At 37.5% G+C, this 23,353-nt stretch overlaps 1 protein-coding gene across 1 annotated transcript in view; it reads left to right on the forward strand.

Annotated features, from left to right (window-relative positions):
* Positions 1–21,776, forward strand: part of KIAA1958 (KIAA1958 ortholog) — a 208,567-nt gene extending 186,791 nt beyond the window's left edge. The window contains exon 4 of the mRNA XM_043978537.1: positions 14,938–21,776. Within this exon, the coding sequence (XP_043834472.1) occupies positions 14,938–15,983 (1,046 nt within the window). The 3' untranslated portion in view covers positions 15,984–21,776. The remainder of the gene's footprint in view (positions 1–14,937) is intronic.
* Positions 21,777–23,353: the final 1,577 nt, after the last annotated feature.

Consider the following 23,353-nt stretch of genomic DNA (forward strand, 5'->3'; position numbering starts at 1 on the left):
GTCATGACTATGGCCCTGTCTAGCAGGTAAGTGCTAGTAGGCTGAACTGATAAAAGAAAGTGAAGATTTAGATCTTTCAATAAGAGAAGCTTATTAACCCCAAATGCCCTCCCACTGTTGGATGTATTTGAGGCAGGAGACTTTCTGGTATTCCTTGGCTACTCCACAACTTACCAACCCCCCAAACTAGCTCACCAAAGCATAAAATATGTGGAATTGACCAATTTTAAAAGCATTTTGCTATCAGACAAACCATTACAAATTGACGCCCTCACCATGGGGAAAGGAATATGGCTTGGAATAGGTTATTCACAGAACATCAAATGGCAATAATGGTAAATGCAAAAGAGGTGCCCATTATCTATTATAGCAAGAATGCACTCTGGTCTCATGTTTATAGAACACTTGCTTGAAGCGAACAACAAATCTTGTTATGAAATGAATCAAGGGGGAAAATATCCTCCTCAAGGAGGGTGAGATTTCAGAAATTCCTTCCTAAAACTTTGGGAGTTAAGCGCCATCATGAATTCAGGGGCAGGAGGGTTCCTTTCTTCCTTTTCCCTCCACCCTCCTTAAGAATTCTTTAGTTTTAAAAAAAAGAGTTTCTTTAGTTTATTCCATCCTAAGGTTGCTTTTGTGGTTACCCTCAAATGATTCTGGGGTAATTAAGCTCAACCCAGGTGACCCTCACATTCTGAAGTTATGTTTAGAACTTAAGTGACCAAGACATAAAGCTCCCTTCACCTGAACCTTCCTTGTTCTGAGGTGATATAGATGTGAAAACAACTGAAGAAATAGCAAGGAAAGAAGGGATTTTTTTTCACTTTACCAAGGCTATTCAATTTCTTTAAAGGGTACTCTTGTCATCTGTTTGCTTTTTATTTCGGTGTTTTTTGTTTGCTGTCATTGGTGGGAACATGCTCCAAATAATCATGAGTTGATGCTTCATATTTCATTTCAAGTGACATAGTTCCAAAGAAAATGTCCAGAAGATCTTTATTTAAGTATGTTTGTCTTCATTGAAGATACTGTCAAAAAATATCCCTTGACTTGGCCATCTGGTTAAGAATGTGAATACTTATGAATGTGTAGCTAAAAACTGTTTTAGTTCTACAGGGAAAAGGTTAATTGCAATTAAAAATACTTTAATGGTCAGATAGCTATGACAGTAGCTTTAATTAGTGGTGTTAACAATCTAGTGGTTTGACCTGCAATTTAAATTATTTTAAGAAAGCATAAAATACATAAAATCGAGTACAACATGTAGCAGGGAGAAAGAGCACATTGATTTGTGAATACTTTTGAGGAGTAATTTTAAGAAAACTCAGGAAAAAGTACTTTTAAATGTGCTAAAACTGAACATTTAAAATTTAACAACTCATTCTTTTTGTCTCAATAAATGGCTCGTGCTGCAAAGGGTGCAAGGACAGAACTTATACCCAAGGAGAAAACTTATTTAGCATTGTTTGTCAGCTTCTTTTGAGCCAGAGTCCCCCAAACTTGATAAATATATATTCAACCTGACTTACTTTATAACATTTAAAAAGAGCTTTTAAAAAAGCATAAGCATATGTGTATGTATGCAAGAATAGCACAATCCCCAGAGAGAGTCCCTAGAAAAAACTTTTTCTACGATAGAGCATAAGCATAGTTAATATGTTTATTTCTTCAACATGTTTCCTGATCTGAACACATGTTGGCAATAAAAATGTGTGTAGTATCTTTCTTTAAAGTTTATAGCTATTGGGATACATGCCATTCTTTTTATTGGTTGCATATATACAGACTAACATAATGTCCTGTTATGAATCAGTCATCAGTCAGTAACCTCTTTTCCTTATTTTCATAAGACACTGTTCAGAGAGTATTTCTTGGCTGGTTCTTGTCAGTTTCCTATCCTTTAAATTCTATAAGAAATTAAAAATAAGAAAAATGTTCAGTAGCCTTTGCATAAGTCATCACATGCTATTGTTATAGGCTTCAGTTTCCCATGTTACTTTGGGTATGAAACTCCTTTTTAATGAGAGACAGGCACAGTAGATGCATTGGTTGGCTTTGCATACTACTTTTCTTCTCCATCTTCAGTCTTTTTTATAAGAGATGACTCACTAGGAAGAGGAGAGAAAAGGAATCTATAGAAATGAAGGTGATGTAAAGACAAAAGATCTCAATTAAAATAAAGAAACTGAACCTAAATATGAAACAAAGAAACCCAAAGACAAATACAATGGCAGAATTGATAAATGCTGAAGTGGGAGTGTTGGGTGATTCCAGGAAAAAGTGGAGTCAGAAAAATTTTCAAGCAAAATGTTTTATTTTCAAACCAGTAAAATTGTTGAGTGTTATAAATCAGAATAGTACTTGGTTCCATAGCCTAATGAAGGACATCCCCTTGTGTTGTTTAAAAATCTAAATGTGGGTTCTAATCTGTCCCCCCCAGTTTTTGGGGGAAACTAGCTAAAATCACTGGTAAATTCACAAAGAGTTTAGGCATTTAAGGATTTATTAAAAAATATAAGATAGTAAAGAAAAAGATTGAGAACAGATTCCTTATAGCATGGAAATCTAGCCTTCCTAACTGCTCATGGGAAGTCCTACCACCGAGCCGATGTCTCAAACCAAAAGAGGAAAAAGCCCTCTGCCAGCGTCCGCTTCCTACTTCATGTCCTCCTCCCAGAAATGGGAGGCTCTTCAAGTTGATTGGCTGAGAGTGGTCTCCTGTGGATGCAGCAGTCCACAGCCTCAGAACACTCCTCAGGGCTGGCCAAATTCAAATTCAAGATCTAATCACCCCTAAGTGGGCACCCAGTAGTTCCTCATTCACACCCAATTCAAACGCTACTGAGTCAATCACGTCAGACCCTTGGGCATCTACCAAATTCCATTATCTTAACACATTCTCCCCTTTGTTTCTTTGAGGGACACAGAGTGTTTCCTTGATGAAACAGTAAAAAATAACAGAATACCCTATGCTAACAAACAATATATAAATAACAATATAGGAAAAGAAGAAGGGGGAAATTTTGTCCAGAGGAGCGGTCCCTCATGAACTGGCGCTTTGACACTGTCTACAGAGGGAGGGCCTCTGCAAGTGAATACATATTACAAATGGTATATATATTAACAGAAGGGAAAAACAAAACTGTTCATTTAAGTCTTTGAAATCTTGTCTTCTTTGAGTGTGGAGATGTCATCAGGGAAACTGGACTCTGGTCTGGATTCTGGTTGGCTCTCTCACTCTCTTTCATCAGTACTGTCATGGAGAGTAGAGTAGGAATGCGGGTTTCCTGAGATAGCTGAATCTAGGCTTCTTTCTCTCTTCACCAAATTCTTATTCTCCTTAATAAATGCTTAAAAGTCTAACTCTTGCTAAACCTTATAATTTATTGGTGACCACAAAGGGATATTTTAGACAGATTAGCTAGAATTTTAGCCCCATACACCCTTCTAGTTATTGAAATCTTAATAACAAGAGCTTGGATTCCAGTTTGGGGTAGTTCAAATTAAGAGGAAGAATAAATTGAATTTATATTCTGTTTTAAGGTTTGTTCAGTCATTTTTCAATATGCCCAACTCTTCATGACTTCATTAGGAGTTTTCTTGGCAAAGATACTGGAATGGTTTGCCATTTCCTTCTCCAGATCATTTTACAGATGAGGAAACTGAGGCAAACAGGATTAAGTGACTTGCCTGGGGTCACACAGCTAATAAGTGTCTGGGGCCAGATTTGAACTCACATTGATGAGTCTTCCTGAATCCAGGCCCTGCACTCTATCCACTGTGCCATCTTGCTGCTTTATAGTTTATAAAGCAGGGGGCAGCTAGGTGGCGCAGTAGATAAAGCACCTGCCCTAGATTCAGGAGGACCTGAGTTCAAATCTGGCCTCAGACACTTGACACTTACTAGCTGTGTGACCCTGGGCAAATTACTTAACCCTCATTGCCCCACCCCACCCCCCATAAAAGTATATAAAGCATTTTTCTCACAAAATTATGTGAGAATCGGTAGCATAAACATTATTCTTACTTAATAGATGAGGAAACACAAGCTCAGAGAAATCATAGAAAAGGCATTAGGACATTTTTCTTTGTTGTTTAGTCATTTCAGTCATGTTGGACCCTTTGTGACCCCAGTTGGGGTTTTCTTGGCAATGATATTGGAGTGGTTTGCCATTTCCTTCTCCAAGTCATTTTACAGATGGGGAAACTGAGGCAAACAGGGTTAAGGGACTTGCTCAGAGTCACACAGCTAGGAAGTATTTGAGGCTAGATTTGAACTCAGATTTTCCTGATTCCAGGCCCAGCAGTCTCTCCACTGAGCCACCAGCTGCCTTTACATTGAGACACAATATAACTTTCTATAACTTCTGTTAGTTTTATCTGCCTGTGAGGCCAAACAGAATGTCTTGCCCCTCTATCTTAAAGAAACCTCAAGTTTCTTTTTCAAACTAAATATTCTGATTTTCTTCAACTCATTTTCTTATATGTGTTTCAAGTATCCATACCATGTTGACACATGCCAATTTATCAGTCTCTTCTAAAACATCTCACCAAAAAGAAACAACAAAGCCAAAACATCTCGCATAAGTTGAACACAAATACTCTAGGGAAGGGGAAGTACTAGGCACTGTTGCTAAGTAAACACTTTCTCATTCTATCCCGATGTTTCCTGACGAGGCCAAAGTACAGAAGGATTGCCTCCTTCCTTTCATTTAAACTCAGGTAAAAGAGTACTTGGGGCAGATAGATGGCACAGTGGATAGTGAGGGGCATGGAGTCAGGAAGACTCATCTTCCTAAGTTCAAATCTGGCTTCACACACTTACTAGCTGTGGGCAAGTCACTTCACCCTGTTTGCCTCCGTTTCCTGTAAAATGAACTGGAGAAGGAAACAGCAAACCACTCCAGTCTCTTTGCCAAGAAAACCCCATATGGGGTCATGAAGAGTTGGACACAGCTGAAAATGACTGAACAACAACAAAAGAATACTTTCCTTCTACTGTCCCTGGATGATTTTAACTAGTTTTGAAATTTTCTCCTGGAATCTCTGTTGGCACCCCCTGGAGCACCAAGGTACTATAGAGCATTCCAGCTGCAACAATTGTGCATTGTCACTGGCTGTCCCCTATTCCTGGAGTGTCTCCCTCCTAGTCTCAATCTCCTGCATTTCCTGGTTTCCTTCAAGTGCCAGCTAAATGCTCACTTTCTACAGCAGCCTTTCCTGATCACTCTTTTTTTTTTTTAATGTATGAGGTATTTTATTTTTTCCATTACATGTAAAGATAGTTCTCAACTTTTGTTTATACATGCTTTACAATTTCAGATTTTTCTCCCTCCCATCCCTCCCTCCCCCCTCCCCTAGACAGCAGGTAATCTGATATAGGTTATATCTGTATATCTCTATACATATACATATACATATATATATATATACACACACACACACATATATATATATATATACACATAATAACATTAATCCTATTTCTGCATTAATCCTGTTACAAGAGAAAGAATCAGAGCAGTGATGCAAAACCTCAAAATAGAAAGAAAAAAAAAAAAACCAACAGCACCCAAAACAAAAGAAATAATATGGTTCATTCAGCATCTATACTCCACAGTTCTTTCTTTCTTTTTTTTTCTTGGATTTGGAGATCCTCTTCTATCATGAGTTCCCTGGAACTCTTCTGTACCATTGCATTGGTGAGAAGAATATAGTCCATCACAGTAGGTCAACACTCAATGTTGATGATACTGTTCCTGATCACTCTTAATGCTAGTACCTTCCCTCTGTTGATTATCTCTAACTTAGTCTTGTATGTATCTTGATTATACGTAGTTATTTCCATGTTATCTCTCCCTGAGTTGGGACTATCTTTTTTCATTCTTTGTATCCCCATTATTTAGTACATTGCCTGACATAATAGAAGGGTTTAACAAATGCTTATTCACTGACTGAATGACTGGAAAACATTGTTAAAACCATATTAGACCTCCTTGTTTTAGAAGGGGTCACTCTCAGCTTCATATAGTTATTATGGAATTAGCAAAAAGTAGAGTGGTCCCTTGTCAAATTTTGGCTTCTAAGGCCCAGACTTTAAGGCCAGTGACTTACTTAAGCACTTACTAAGTATGATTAGTGTATCTAATATACTTAAGAGTATGTACCTATTATTTAAGCGAATTTCATTTTAGATGAATATGGTGTAAAAAAGAGATTTTCTATAATGTTTGAAGAAAACTGAGAAATGAATGAACTTAAGCATTGTCACACAGTAAGCTTCTGTGGCTTTTATAGAGTCCTTTTTAGCTTAGTTCACTTGTTTACCACTTGTTTATTGATGTTTGGTTTTCTGGGCTCCCCATCATTTGGCTGTACTCTACTTCTTTAATCTTATTTCCCACTATCCTCCATTGTCAATGTTGGATTCCAGTCTCCTCGCCATTACCTGCTCACCCAACCTGAAAGCCTTTGTTGATGATGTTGCCCAGTCTTCCTTCTGCATTGACCTAAAATGCCCTCATCTCCATTTCTGCCTAAACAAATTCTGCCATTCCCTGTCCCTGGTGTATTTTTAAGTGGATTTTAGATTGTGCTGAAAAGCTCCTAGTGGCTGGAGTCCTTATAGAAGCATCTGTGAGATGTTTAAGACGTTCCCTTTAAGTAAATAGGGTGACTTTGCATCTCTCTGCCCCTGGATCCTGATTCAGATACTGTATTTTTCTTATCTGGGGAATGAGGCTAGGACACCATTAGGTAGATGGGTAAATGGGAAGTCTAGCATCCTTTAGACCCTTCAGAACTCAAAAGGTCCTCCTGGCCAAAGAAAGGGGGAAGATTTTGCCGAGGCTGAAGCCCAGGCTTCTCTACCCTTCCTTATTCTCCCTCTTCCAGTCCCATGCCTGGCAATTCCTTCCCAGAGTATGCTGGAAAACTACTTACTCCAATTTCTGGAAAAAGATGAGCTGAAAACTGGAGAGAGCAGTTTTACAAAAACAATGAGAAGAAAATATCCAGGAAAAGAAGTTAGTCATTTGTTTCGAATGCAAAAGAGAAGTCTGGAAGGCTGAAGAAAGAGAAAAGACTATCAAATGTGGCAGTTAAGTGATCATTGGTAACTTTGGAGTGAACCATTTCAGCTGAGTAATAAAATATAAAAGCTTGAAGCGTGAGTGAGATGGAAGTGGAAGCAATGAATATAACCAGCTTTTTTCTAGGTATTTGAGAAAAAGAGGAGAGATGCAGGATAATAACTTGAAGTTGGGAGCAATCCAGGGTTGGATTTTAGTAAAGGACAAGTGACTAAAAGATGAGGAATTTGAGAGACTAGTATGGAGTTGAATGGGTTAACAATTGGGTAAAGTTTAGGAAGGGAGGAAAGTATAATCTGAGATGAGGGAGTCAGGGGGGCAGTCACAGTGAGAGTTATGAATAGGTTTGGGGAAGGGGGAGATATAACAGGAGGCAGCTTGGGTGGCTCAATGGATAGAGTCGTGGACCTTTGTTAGGAAGACCTGAGTTCAAATCTAGCCTCAGACACTTACTAGCTGTGTGACCCTGAGCAAGTCACTTAACCTCTGGGGGCGTCAATCCACTGGAGAAGGAAATGGCAAACCACCCTGGTATCTTTGCCAAGAAAACCCCATGGACAGTACGGTCAAGAGGATCACAAAGAGTCAGACATGACTGAATGACTAAATAACAAGGCATAACAATAGTTTGTTCAACAAAACATAAATATTCTTCTAATTGGGAAAGATAATTGAGAACTAAAACATTTGACGATTTTGCAGGTGGTTGTATTGTTGCCAGAGGAGATACTTTAGTGAAACTATAAAAAGTATGTGATGGTTTAGATTTTGTTTCTGGATACTGCAGAAATAAACACAAATGAGCATGAGTTTAAATATACTATGAACATCCCTTCAGCACCTATTTATTAAATTCTTACTATATGTACAAGTCAAGTTTATGATCTAGTAGGTGAATGTAACCCCAAAATACTATAACTATACTATAAGTACCCAATTCAACAAGTTCACTGTATATTTAAGTACTTACTATGGAGATGCAAAGACAAAAATGAAATAGTTCCTGCCCTCAAGAAGCTTATGTCTATTATTAAGTCTATTTTTATATTAAGTCTATTTTGTGTGGAATAGACTGTGAATATAAGGGAGGTTCCAAATGTTATGCAAAGTTCAAGAAAGTAAAGATCATTATATCTCCAATCCCTATCTTGGGATTAGACCTATGATTTCAATGGCATAGGGAATTCCTCATGAAGAAGCTCCCTCTCCCAGTGCAGGTCAGCACCAGTCTCTCTACAATGTAGAGTTGTAGTATGGCCTGTAACATAACATAACATAACATGTGTTAAGTGAGTTGTCATGGATTTGAATGTAGGTGGGAGCCAGCACTTCCTAGCTTTGAGGCTGACTCTATCCATCATTCCACATTGCCTCTCAAAGATTGTTAAGGCCTCATAAATTACAGGCAACCAAGATAATCATTAATTCTGAGAAGCAAGGTAATACAGTGGATAGAGTTCTAGGCCTAGAGTTAGGACAATTTGAGTTAAAATCCAGCCTCAGACACTTAACTTAATTTTGTGACCCTGGACAAGTCACTTAACCTCTCTTTTCCTCAATTTCCTTATCTGTAAAATTGGAGTTATAATAGCATTTACCTCCCAGGGTTGTTGTGAGGTTGCAATGAGATAATAGTTATAAAGCACATAGCACAGTGCCTTAGGACATAGTAAACACTATATCAATGTTAGTTATCATTAATTCATTTATCCATCCAACAAGGTTACTGTGTATCTACTATGTAGTTCCAAATCTGGGTGATGCAGGAAATATAAAAACAAATAATTGTGGTCTTTGCCTGTAAAGATCTTATAATCTAACACAGGAAATAAGACATGTACAAATAATTGTAATACACAGTAGAATGTGCCGAGCACCTTGAAAGTCCCAAGGGCATTTGGAGGTGATTGATGACATTACTCTTGGTTGGGGAGAACAGAGGTTTCATGAAATAGGTGACATTCAAACTGAGCCTTTGAGAATTTGCATAAGCAGAAAGATTGGTTGAAGAAGGAATTCCAGGCTAAGGAAACAGCTTGTGCAAAGACATAGACCTGGAAAAGTGACAGCCGCATCGAGGATATGGCAATTGGATTAGCTTATATGGAAGGTTTTGATTAACAGTGGACTAAGAAAACTGGATTCTGTTCAGCAGGCAAGGAGAAGCCATCAGAGCTTTTTGAGCAGATGACATGATCTGAGCCATCCTTTTGGAAGAGGTACCTGGAAGCAGTGTGTAGAATGGTTCAGTGGAAGGATGATGGTGGTAGTGGTGGTGGTGGTGTTGATGGTGAAGATGGTGGTGTCGACTGTCACTTACCTAGTGCTTGAAGGTTGGTACAGCATTTTACAATTATCATCTTATATCTTCACAACAACCCTGAGAAGTAGGTGCTTTTTATCCCCATTTTGCAGATAAGGAGTCTGATGCTGAGGGAGGTTAAGTGATTGATGCAGAGTCAGTAACTGAGACTGAGCTTGAACTCTGGTCTTCCTGATGCCAAGTCCATTGTCCTATCCACCATGCCACCAGAGGAGACAGGTTTGAGGTAGGACAGCCAACCTGAAGAATATTATAGTAGTCCTCATGGTGTGGTATCGAAGTATTGACAAATAGATATTGAATCACCTGTGTGACCTTGGCTGTCAAGGCTTAAATGTCAGCCTGAAGTTTACATTTGACTTGAGAACCAAAAGAAAAGACACTGTAGGTTTTTAGCAGGACAGTGAGATGCTGGAAAAGGGTATTTCAGAAAATTCACAGGACTAACTAGAGTGATAAAGGTTGGAATAAAAAACTCTTTACCTTTATAGATTTCCGGCATAAGTTGATGACATTAATGGTTATAGAATGGGGAAAAAACAATTTCAGCAGAAGGGTTATCTAAAGGGGTCTTAGTTTATGGATAAATCCACATTTGCTACTGCTATGTAGAGAATTTCTCCAACTCTTTTTCACCTTTATCCATCTTCATAGCAGCAATGTATCTAATGGCAGTCAACGAAAATAGCCTCTGCAGTAGCAATGTAGTAGTTGGAGTACAGTGGAGCCAGGTGTGAATGGAAATGTTCTGCATGGGAGACAGAAGTAGTGATGCATTTATGAAAAAAGGTTTTCAGCTCCTAGCATGAACGCACTGGAAAATTTGTCCATTCCAACATACACTGAGGATCTGTGGTTTTACCATTTTGTAAGCAGCTAATCAAGGGAAAAAGTTACTCTGATAAGTACTTGCACTATTAAAAAAAAAATCTCCAGTTGTAATCATAAAACATCTGCCTTGGATGCAACAGGGTCTTCTTGGAACAGCTTTGTCATATTCATGACTACTTGGCTGCTTTCCCTAACTGCTTCATTCTGTCTTCTAGACCTTTGGGATCCTATCCAGTTTCAGTTTTCTTTATACTACTTGCTCCCTTGAAGATGCTAATCTGGGATGTCAGTGTTCTTAATACCAATTTCCAAGTTTCAAATGTCAGTTTCACAAGTTTGTTTATGCATTGGCAGCTTGATTCCCTGGGTTTGCTTGCTGAACCATATGCCTGGTTCATTCAGACAAAAAAATCTTTCCCACTTTATATATGGATTTTTTGCATGCCAAAAACATTTTGATGATGCCAAGAGTGAAGAGCCAATATAGCTGCTGAAAAAAGAGGCTGTACTTCTTTCAGTTTGCTACTGCAGTTTTGATTCATTACTGATAAGTGTCCCCAAGATACATTGCAACTTATTCTTTCGAATACAATATTCCTGGAATTGTTGAGAGTTATATTCATTTGGCTTGGGCATGTAAACAAATGGATTTGAGAAATTTCTAACCCATTTACAGGTTATAATGCCAAGATGATATTAAAATAACTATTTGAAATTGTTTTTCAGTCTAAACATATATTTAATCACCTTTTAAAAAACACAAACATGGTCACATTATTCATGGGGGGAGGGGAGAATGATTTGATTTAAAAGCAGTTTTTCCTTTAACTTTTTTTCATTCTCTCCAGCTCGTGAAAGTTGCAGTAATTCACAAGTCTCATATCACCTTCTTCCTTGTACTCTTAGAAATAACTCTCCCCAAAACAAAGTGGCTGAAATCCTGTATTTGGGCAAGGGGAAAATGAATATTATCTTTGTATTGTTTCATTTCTTTAAAAAATAATATATTTGGACTTAGCTAAATTTAGAGCTAGGCTGAAGGAAGGAGAATTGATGTTTAGGAGATTCAGAACTGAAAACAAAAGAAATGGGGAAAAAAGACTTAGAAGCAATAAGGACAATGCTGATAATGTTGTTACAGATTAATCAACATATATTAATTGAAGACTTATGGAAAGATGATGAATTGTAAAGCAATAGAAGAACTAGTTCTACTTAGTCTCAATATATGAAAAAGAAGCCTTCCCCTTCCCAAAGTTAATTGGCCTGGTATCTATGAACTTATTTTCAAAGAAATATTTTGATAACTATATTTCTCTTTCTTTTTGATAATTTGATTTCAATATAATTGGTTTCCTTTGTAATAATAACAACAAGAACAATAATAACACAAACTGATATTTATATAGCACTTACTATGTGTCGGGCACTGTGCTGAACACTTTACAATTACAATTTACAATCTTATTTGATTATCCCCATTTTACAGATGGAAAAACTGAGACAGAGGTTAAGTGACTTTCCCAGGGTCACACAGCTAGTAAGTGTCTGAGACTGAATTTGAATTCAGGTCCTCCTGACTCCAGTGCACCACCAAGCTGCTCTATTTTATCTTATTCATTTAAAAACAATATTCTGAGAAGGGATCCATAGACATCACCCAATAGCCAAAGGAGGCCCCAACACACACGCACACACACACTTAAGAATCCCTCCCTGAAAGTCTTCCAAAGATAACAGGAGAGCATGGTCTGGCCAGTTGAGCCATCCACTTGGTACTATAGCTCCTGCCCAGCTACTTCCCTGCCTGTTGTTAAACCTTCTCTATGAGCTCCTCTGACCTCCAGCTTGGTCATCAGTCAAGGTTGCCACTTTTCTCAACAACAAAATCTCTAGCATTCAACTGTGCTGCAACAATCCATCACCGTATGCCCAGCTTCTACTCTCTAAAAAGCTGAAACTCTCACCCAGAGTCCTATACCCCATCATAGGATCATATATTCAGAGCTAAAAGGGACTTTGGAGATCTCCCAGTTCAATGTGTGCCCACCTCCGCCTTTTTTTTTTTTGGTTCCAGATTTCATCAGTGAAAGGAGTGCCTGATGTCAAAACTCTCTACAAAAACAGGAAATGGAAACCTGCTAATAATTTACAGTAGTAGAGACTTAGTCACTTGTAGCATTGAGCAACTAAGTGAGTTGTCCTTGTTCACACAGAATGCAGGGTCAGGGCTTGAACCCAGAGCTTCCTGAAGGTACTGCTACTCTAGTTCCCTCAAACTCAAGTAGAAACAGATCCCCCTAGGTTTTATATTGACTTAGAAAACCACAAGCTAACATTATCTGTGTTGTACTGTACTTCTGTTTTATTAAGCATTTCCCAATTACTTTGTAATCCTGTTCAGCTGACTTGTATGGGACAAGAGTTTGCCTTCTCTGTACTACACCATACTGCTTCTCTAAAAATTAAAATTTATAGCATTAATTATGAATAGTCTAAATTCTTTTACTCTTTATCTATTCCTTTCCTTCTCTCCCTCTCCCCTACCTCAGTCTGAAGCATTGTGTTCATCTTTAGGAACTACATTTTTGAAAGGATGTTGATAAGTAGGAGTTTGTCCATAGAAGAAAACCCAAAATTATGAGGAGCCCAGAAACTATTCTATGAGAGGATCATAATCTTTATATTTTTTATTTTTTTGGCAGGACAATGAGGGTTAAGTGACTTGCCCTGGGTCACACAGCTAGTAAGTGTCAATTTTCTGAGGCCAGATTTGAACTCAGGTCCTCCTGAGTCCGGGACCGGTGCTTTATCCACTGTGCCACCTAGCTGCTCCCAGAATCTTTACATGTTAAAGGGCTGCCATTCCTAAGAGGAACTAGTTTGATTTGCTTGGCCTCAGAAAGCAGAACCAAGAATAATAAATACAAGTTGCAGAAAGGGCAGATTTTGGTCCCAAATAAGGAAAAGCTTCTTACCTGTCTACTTAAGGGTTCTGCTGCTTTGAGAGATAGCAAATTTCCCATTACTTGTCAAAGTTATTTTCTGTTCATATGTGGGTTACACTGGATGACCCCTGAAGTCCCTTCTAACTCTGAAATGATATAATTCTAAGAAAATGTATTTTCAGATTATAGCTATTTCAGCAGCACTTTGCCTTCTTACTGTCATAGTTTATAATGACCTTTTAGCCCAGTATAACATTTTCCCAAAATAAGATACCACAACATACATTTACCCTAATTATTGCCTGAATAATTTCATTTTAAATATCTTTTAAATAATTTTAATATGTACCACTCACCAATCAATTAGAGTGTACTGTTTTTCTCTTGAATATTTCAATTTCCAATTTTTACTTTGTCTCTTCTTAATAGCATCTGCATATAATAATAGCGTGTTTTCTTATTTTCTTAATCTTGGGAAAATTCTGCCTACTTTAGTTAGAATATTTTTGTTCTATGCCAGTGTATATTTTAAATTGAATTAAAGAAATTATTTTAAAAGATCAAGATGGAGATAGTGGTAGAGAGCTAATCCTAGAGTCATGAAGACCTAGGTTCAAGTTGCACCTTTGAAATTCTGTCCATGTGGTGTTGGGCAAGTCAATTCTGCCCTGGGAAACTGACTTTAGGTTGCAGAACAGGTACAGATCAGCATTGTGTCCCTCCTGGACACAGAAATCAGAGGTTTAGACTACATTCCAGTGAAATTACGTTTGGGTTCTCAGAATCCCTAAAAAGATATAGAGTAAAATTTAAACATTTAAATCATTTAAGCACCATGGCACAGAAATGACTAAATAGAATGGGTGATTTCTATATTTTACAGAACTGACTGCCATCAGTGTTACATAGCAATTATATAGGAACTTCGAAAATCAATAGAGAGAATCCTAATGAAGTCATGATACCTTACTGCCTCTTACATAGAAATTTGATAATAACATTAATTGAAGTTTTATGTTGTCTATGATGTTTATCTTTATGACCCTCTAAAGGTGAAATACGAATTATTTTTGCCATGGCTTATAAATCCTGCCTGACACTGAAATATGGTCCCTTGATAAGCTACACATCTTTCTGTTGGTTTGAAAGAGCAAGGAATGGATTAACTACTATGAATTTATCTGTTTAGTGAGTTTCAAATTGTGACTCTCTAGTATTTATTTTTTAAAGTAAGAAATAAAATAGATTTGCTTTAATTAACCAAAAAAAATGGAACCAGTACCACCTCTGGTTTCACAAATGAAATGGGTTTATCTCCTTTAATTGGGGCCCCTGCACACAGCAGTGGAATAAAAATAAATTCTTTTATTCCCATTTGTGACAAAGTGAAGAAAGACTTCCTCTAATCTCAGACTTTCCACAAATCTCTCCATGTACTAAACTGGGCGCCAGTGACATAAGAAGCTCAGTTTGCTAATTTTTGGCCATACTCTCGTACATCATTTGTGAAACTGAAGTTGGCTTTTCAAACGTGAGAAAGGTATGTAAATAGCGCTTTCCAATGATCTTTGTGAAATTGATTCTTTTTTTTTCCTTTTCTTTTTTATTTATAAAAGGAAATTTTATTTGCGAGTGCTGCAAGTACATTGTTTGAACTCACCATCACCTTTTCTATCCCCCTTCTCTCCGTTTTCCTTCTCCCCCCTCACCCCCACCCCCATCCCCTCCCTCATATTTGTTGCAGACCAGGATGAAAAAGCAGCTGATCTCAGCAGGGAACAGAATGAAAAAACTATCCGGAGTACGCAGACTGCTCTTCGCAATTTCCGGGAGTTCCTCATCTCTAAATATCCTTCCGAAACCAGGGAAATTTATGTCATTCCTTGCAAGGAACTGGATGACTACCTTGCCTCTTTCTTTGTCGATGCCAGGCAGAAAGATGGCTCAGAGTATGAGCCAAACAGCTTGGCTAATTACCAGTGCGGTTTGGAGAGGTACCTCAAAGAGCACAGGTATGGCTACAGTATCACGAGGGATAAAGAATTCAAGAGGTCCCAAGAGGCCCTGAAACAAAAGCAAATTGAGCTCCGGTGCAAAGGTAAAGGAAACAAACCACACAAATCCATGAAACTCACCTTTGCCGATGAGCTCATTCTACGCAAAAGGGGGTTGCTGAGCCGATATAACCCTGAAGGGCTGCTTAACCTTGTCTGGCTCAATAATACTAAAGCTTTTGGACACTGTACAGGCTTTCATGGATCTACCTTGAAATGGGGTGATATCCGGCTCCGGGTAACTGAGACGGGCTTAGAATATTTGGAGTGGATGGGCCAGGACACTGGTGACCTAAACACCAAGACCAAGAGAGGAGGAACCGACTCTAGAGTGTACGCCACCCAGCACGCTCCCCAGACCTGCCCGGTGCAGGACTACAAAGAGTATGCCCAACGGCGGCCCCCAGCAATGAGATATGAGGATGCCCCATTTTATTTATCCATCAAGCCTGTAGTAAACCTGGCTGCACTCCATTGGTACAACTGCCAGGCACTGGGCAAGAATAAGCTGGCCAAGATGGTGAAAACAATGTGTGAGAAAGGCAACATCCCTGGCAGGAAAACCAACTTCAGTGTGTATCAAAGTTGCAGCACTCTCTCCGAAGCACAGAGCAACCAGCTGGTGCTGATCTGTAACAATTTAAGCCAGCAAGCCGCCCAGTCCATGGCGAGCCATTCCAGTAGTGGCAATTTCATAGTCTCTGCCTCATATGATTCTTCCTCAGACACCACTTGATCACTTCAGGGGCGTAATAAGCAGGACAATTCTGAGAGTTCAGACTTGATTTTTTTTTGTGCCCAATAATACACATCGACTGTGATTGTCCATGACTTCCCCTTCCTATTCCCTTGTCCCAAGTCTTAACTAACTTTATAAAAATATAAATATATAATATATTTTTTCTTTTTACAAATAATTCAATAGAGATAGTTTAGTATTACTAACATAGTATTTATAGGTTAGGACAAAATGAAAACTACTTATGGGTGAGTTATTAAACTGTAGATTTTACACATGCAAAGTATATTCAGGCAACACAAGATAGAAAAGGAATTCTGTTGGGTTTTTTTTTTTAAACTTAGCCAATGGAAATAGTGTGTCTCCCCACAAGGGCTTGACTTCTCTGTTCACTTAATCAATGGTTTTCTTATCTTTTAAATTATATTCCTAACCAGGAGATGACACTGTCTATGAGTGTTTTCATTACACTTGTTTGTATTCAGTCACATCCAGAAAAGAAAAAGGTATTGCTATAAACTTGAAACAGCCCAAGTATTTTCATCCTTTTCTTTTTTTAAGTCTATTCAGAATTTTGGCTCCTGTGCTCTATAGGAAAAATCCAGTATTTTTAACTAGCACCTCTTCTTTTTTCTGTGATAAAGAGATTTATTTTGGAATACTTAGTATTGCTTTCAACAATATGCAAAGATGTCACGACAAAAAGACTGTTAATACAACTAATTTCTACTGTTGTAAAGTGAGTGTTAATTACAAGTGGCAGGTCTTTCTAACCTGTGAGAATGCAGTGTCAATTGCCCTATAATTAGCATTTTTTCCAGGTAACAAAACTACTGAGACTCTTCATAATCAGACTGTATGGAAAATTACAGTAGAGGGTGGTTGAAAGGGAAGGGTGACTATTTAAAGTGTAGGAGATTAACATGGGCAATAAGATATTGTCCTCTTGCAAGTGAAAATCCTCAACACCTCCCTACAACCACTGTCCGGTTATTAAAGTTTTTGTAATGCTCCCTTTGATTTCCATCCACTTCACCTGACCACCTAGTTGAAATAGAAGGATAATTGACAACTAAAACTCTTCAGGTTGTATCATTTTTATTACCAGACATATTTTAATTTAAAGCAGCTTCTTAAATAAATTTCTTCCATATTAAATGTGAGAACATTCTTTATCAAGAGTAGCTTGTGAATATAGAAGTGCAAATTCCAGGTTAACAAGAAAATGTACCATTCTTTCTTAGCTTTCCAAGGATTACACATTTTGACTTTTGAAACTTGTGATTAGACCAAGTCAGAATATGTAAGATTCTTTAAAGCCAAATGAACGTAGAGAAATCCCAACCCGGAGTAGCATTTAAAAATGAGAAACCAAAAACACAAAGCCATTTTCTCAGTATGACACTGTAGCTTAGCAGATGTAGCAATGTTAGACTCCCAAAGCTAGCTCACCTTGGCAGCTGTCTTGGGCATTTCCCTAGTGGAGAAATGTCTGTTCTTCAAGACAACCTTATAACTGATATTTGTTATATAGAGCTTATTGGTATTTTCTGTATCTATTTAGTGTAATTCTAAGGGACAGGTCCTTGTCTTTGCTTTCCTTTATGTTTCTTAGCCAGAATCGATCATAATAATTAAGGATCCCTGTGGCAAAAGCCCCTTTTTGGTTTTTCTCTGTAGCACTAACTCATGGACTTGCCTTATATGGTGTCATGCATGTCCTTCCTTACAGGCAGCTAGAATGGCAAGTCGGGCATTGGCATTGTTTGGCTTTCTATTTTTTTTATAATGGTATTTTTGGCCATTTCTTTAAGGGGTTTTGAGAAGAAGGTAGAAAAGGCTTTACAGAGATCAGCTTTTGCTTTAATTAGTGAGCACTGATATATTGTACTGTGTTACTCTGTGTAGATACACCTTCCAGTGTTTGGGGGCAAAAAATGGTGACAGATTCTCCAGAGATAGCAACATAGTTGCATTAAACTTATAAGGAAGGACTGAGGTTCAGTGGTGATGGTGGGTAATATTTTTAATGTTATGCCCCGCCTCCTCATGGCCATCGGTATTTCTGTTCATTCTGAACCACAGTTTCCCTCTTCTGATGACTTTCACCAAACTCATCTGTTGTATTTTTGTCTCTGTTATCCATAAGAATTGCCCCTTCCTTTCGGAAGTCTTATAGGTGCCTTTTGTTTTTATATCACCATCATTTGTAGATATCTCCCTCCAAGGCCCACTCCTCATCCCTGGAAAATAAACTATCATAATGAAAAAATTAGACCACCCCCTCCAAAAAAACCTGATTAAGTGACCATATCTGAAAATGTATGCAAGATTCTATACTCATAGTCCCCCACATCTTTGCCCAGAGCAAGGAGATATGTTTCTTTGTGTATTCTCCAGGAACATTGTTGGCTTTTGCCTTATTCCACTTCCTTTTAGTGATCTTTTCATTTATATTGTTGCAATCACTGTGTATATTGTTCTCATCCTGCTTATTTCATTCTGCATCAGTTCATACAAACCTTCCCATGGTTCTTATTTCCTAATATTTGTCATTTCTTACTACACAATAATATTTCTCTGCATTCATAAATCACAGTTTGTTCAAGACCAATCCATTTTAAATGGGTTACCTCTAAAATAAAAGGAAATACGTCTATGAAAACACTTAAAAACTCATGTAATCATGAATTTATATTTGCATGGTCACAATGTTGATTTAGCATAAACATCTCATGTGGGTTCATGTTGTGGTTTTTGTGGCATGTTATGTTTATCCTGATGAATAAATAAATCTTGCAAATGACAAACCCAGATGCATTGCAAGAAAAGTCCTATATATGATGTTTGTTGAGGTGCTAAATGAATCAAACCAAAAAAAAAATCCATCCTGGCTTATCTTGTGATGTTTTAAATTTGTTCAATTGTATCAAAACTTCAATTTAAAGCATCACTTTTTTACTGAAGATGACTATAAAGAAACCCCTCAAATGGTATTAGTGAAGTCACATTAAGTGGGAACACTGTCTCCTTTCTAGCAAAGGCGTTTGGGAGGGACACAATTTAATTATAAGTTCTTCAGTCCTGGACAAAGCTTATTTCCTATTACTTGAGGTTTCTAGCCTAACTAATACTATAGAAACAACCCCTTACATTATAAAGTTTCATCTCTTAAGAAATTAAAGATACAGTTCAGAAGATTTGTAATTTAAATCATTTTTAAAGAACACTGTTCCTTGGCAGAGGTATGGTCAATAACCATCAACAACCATGTATGCCTTAACTAAATTAGATTTATCACACAAGGCTTTTTTATGTAGTGGATTTGCTACTTAGCTCTACTATCCAACTTTCTTAAAGCCAATTTAAAGAAGATTCACATAAAACCAAATACCAGGCTTATCCTCTGTGTTCCTGAAAAATTAGCACAGGAAAGACTGTTAAGTGTTCCCACAAAAAGATGACCATTCCAAATACTAAATTTTTTTCTACACTCATGTCTTCCATAGTCTTTTATTTGAAAGGTTGTTCTACCCATAAAGAAATGGGCTTTCTGTAGTATCATGAGAGATGGTGATCTCTACTAAAACATATCCAACAATCCCATGGTACAAACAGTGAACCTAAAGCTATGTGCTTACAAAGTTTACATTCTCAGATCAGAAAGTAAAGAGGTATGCTCTGTATTTACTCACATGAATACCAGTTTTACATTGGCACAAATAGAGGGACCTACTTTTATTTGACTATGTAATGTTCTGTATACACATCTGCAAGTATTTGAATGGAATAGCCATATGTTTAATTCTAATACTTTCATCTTATGTTTTTTGAAGGACTTTGTATTGAAGAATCTGAGCACATGGATTCCAGTGTGTAGATTTAAAAAAAAACCATTGCATTTGAGAATGAGAAGGGTCTTTTTGTGTTCTGTGTATGTCCTGAGAAATCTGTAAATGTCTAATTTGGTTCTTTGACTCCCTATTTATGTTTCAGATTGGAATGCTCATGCTTTTGAATTCAGGATATGACTTTGAAAGGAGTTGAATTAAACAAACCAGACTGAATTATGTTGAATCTTATTTTGGAGAGTTGCTTAATTTTTTTTTCATGCGAATAACCAAACTCTTAAGAATTATTGGAAATCAGTTGGGTTTTTTGGCAGTGAAGGAACTTCATGGAATTTAAAACTGTTTAAAAATGAAGTAGATCACCTCCTGAGTTTAAGTAGAGCTTAGATGATCGGGGAAATCATAGAATGGATTCCTTATTAATCTACTATAAGGAGGGACTTGTAATAGATGCACCTTTAAGGTCCCTTCCAAATCTTAAGATTTTCTATATTGCCTTTGGTAATCATGTTATAAGGTACATGATACACTAGTTTATCTAAAATGCCAATAGTTTATGTATTGTTATGAATGAACACTTGTGTGTATTGTTGCTTTAATGTGTAAAATCATATCTGAGCTAGACTCTCAAAAATAGAATTTGTTGCTACTATTAATATGAAATAGTGAAGATTTATGTTGCTTTGCTTTGACAATTTTTTAAATGGGCCCTTTTTACATAGATTTATTTTTATATTTTTCTTTGCTATTTTGATCACCATATGGAGAATTCTCTGGAGAAGTATCCATGTGAATAATTACATTTAGCATCTCAACAAGGCCCTACTTCAGGTATCCACATTTACCTTCATTTAACATGAAGAAAGGTGATGATTTTTTTCCATATTCCAGGTATCCAAATAATTCATGAAGTAAAGTACTATTCCATTATTCTGTGTGCTGATGGTGTGCTTACTATACTCATTACCAAATGATGTCAGTGTCCAGTTCAATTCTTGTTCAGCTGTTACTTCCCCCAGGTCAAAGTTGTCCAAATGACCAATTATAGACCATGATAGAGATCTTATGGGAAAGCACTTAAGCCCATTACCCCAAATAACTGGCATTTCAGATTCCAAATACCTAAAGAAAAATAGTCATATCTTTATAGTATCATTCTTGTAGGGCTTAGGTTGAAAAACAGTGTTACAGCCCACGTTAGGTAAGAAATTCAGTTTCTCCGCATTCTCTAGAACTGTGAAATAAATCTCATTTAATGCTACATTATCCATTTTCCCATAGAATAGGGGAATGCTAAATTTACTGTACTTTATCCATCCATTCCTGTAACTTTCTTAGCAAAGGGGGATAATGAGGAAAGGCGATAGCATGCGGTTTTGCAGCTATTCAATTGCAGGAGCCATAAGTATTCTAATTCAAATACTTGTGAATTAAATTGATTTAGAGGAGATTACCAATTGGGGCTAGTTTTCTTGATATTACCATGTAGTCTGTTTAAGAGAAATCTGATGAAATCCCAGTAAAGATCAGGTCAGTTATATTTTGAGGAATTCATGTGTTAGCCAAAATTCCCATAGACTATTCTGACATAGACTGTAATGTTATTTAGCCTATAGGTGTAATACGATTAAATTACATACAGAGATGAAGTTTTTTCCCTTTCCTATTTTGGGGGGATGGGGAAGTGAGGAGAAAAGCCCAAGCCGATATTTTCATCTGCCCATCCATGCTGATTGGCAGTTTGTCTGCAATGTCCATCTTCTTAGACAATTCCTAGAATCATTAAGAAGTTAAGTGATTTATTTGCCCTTGGTCACATGGCTGTTAACTAGCAGAGGCAGGTGTCAAACCCAAATATCCCTTACTCAGAAAACATGAATAATAGCTTGGATTTATATAGTGCTTTAAGGTTTTTTCAAAGGATTTTGTATATATTATCTCATTTCACCCTCACAACAACTCCAGAAAGGAGGTGCCATTATTATCCCCATTTTACAGATGAAGAAACTAAGGCAGACAGGGTCAAGTGATTTGCTCAGGGTCACATAGCTAGTAAGTGTCTAAGACCCCATTTGAACTAAGGTCTTCCTGATTCCATGCCCAGTGCCCTATCCATTGTGCCACTTTGTTGCCTCCGTCCTCTCATGCTGCTTCTCCAAGATAAAGTTATGAAATCAAATTAAATTAAATCAGCAAAACATTTATTGAACATTCCTAAACTCAGTGAGGTATTCAAAGAAGAAAGACTAAGACAGTGTTCCTGCCCTCAAAGAGTTACAATGGTTAATTTGTATTTGAGAGAAGAATGTAGAACCACATATGCCAAAACAAAGTGTTTTATCTAATTTGACATTGTTTATTCACATTAACTCATTAAAAATTCATTGTATAATTTGTTCATTTGCAGAAGACACTATGATACTACTGCCTAAGCCAGGAATTTGGCCTCCTTTTACTCTTATTCCTATGAATAAATCATACACATGATAAGCAAACTAAGAAATACATAATTAAACCACTTTGGGGGGGGAGAAACGGTGTCTTATTATTTCTTTCATATCTAGAAATTGTGTCACCACCTTCTCTTTTATGTACATGCATTCATCACACCCTAAAGACATACAAATATTGCTATCTATCCTTTTCGGAGAGTGGACTGCTAGGAAGTCAATGGATGAGGCAAGAGAAAAATGCCCTCATTTCTAATGCCATAGAGAGGTGCCTAAAGTAGTGAAATTGGCAGCATTCTTTAATATGGTAGTCTCCAGATCATTGATCCCCTGATTCTAGATCTAATACCTTCAGATGACTTGTCCAATTTGTTAGCAAACCAAAGTTGCTATAATCTCATTCTCAAGTGATAGTGGAGGCTTTTAGAGAAATGAGAGAGAACTTGTCATAGGATTAGTAGAAACTGGAGCAGGGGGGAGGTACCTCTATCAGAAATACCTACTACTGAGGGGGGCAGTTAGGTAGCAGAGTGCATAGAGCACCAGCCCTAGCGTCAGGAGGACCTGGGTTCAAATTGGGCCTCAGATACTCACTGAGCAAGTCACTTTAACCCAATTGCCTCAAAAAAAAGAGAAAGAAATACATGCTGGTGAATGTCCTGCTTTTCAAATTTTGAGGGGAGGGGTAAGATACACTAGTTTACCAGTTAGTAGCCAAATTGCCCTTTGATTCGCTTTTTAAATTTTTTATTTATTTTATCCTGAACTTAATTCACGTTTTGAGCCAGTGACTCCATGTTCTGTTTGAAGCAATGTATCTAGTAAGGTCATGGAGGAGTATAAACCTAGAGCTTCAAGAGATGTTATAGGCCTACTGGTCCATGTCCTTTTCAGATGAAGAAACTGCTCGAGGTCTCATAGCTGACCAAGTAGGTCATAACCCAGGCTTTCGGACTCTAATTCCAGCACTGTTTCTATTGCACCACACTGCTTCTCTGGACGAAAGAGGATTTTGTGGTTCCCAAGCACTTTTTAAAGAGGACTTAGGTACACACACATCCCTCTA

This window comes from Dromiciops gliroides, chromosome 1 (genome assembly GCF_019393635.1).
Source record: "Dromiciops gliroides isolate mDroGli1 chromosome 1, mDroGli1.pri, whole genome shotgun sequence".
Lineage (NCBI taxonomy): Eukaryota > Metazoa > Chordata > Mammalia > Microbiotheria > Microbiotheriidae > Dromiciops > Dromiciops gliroides.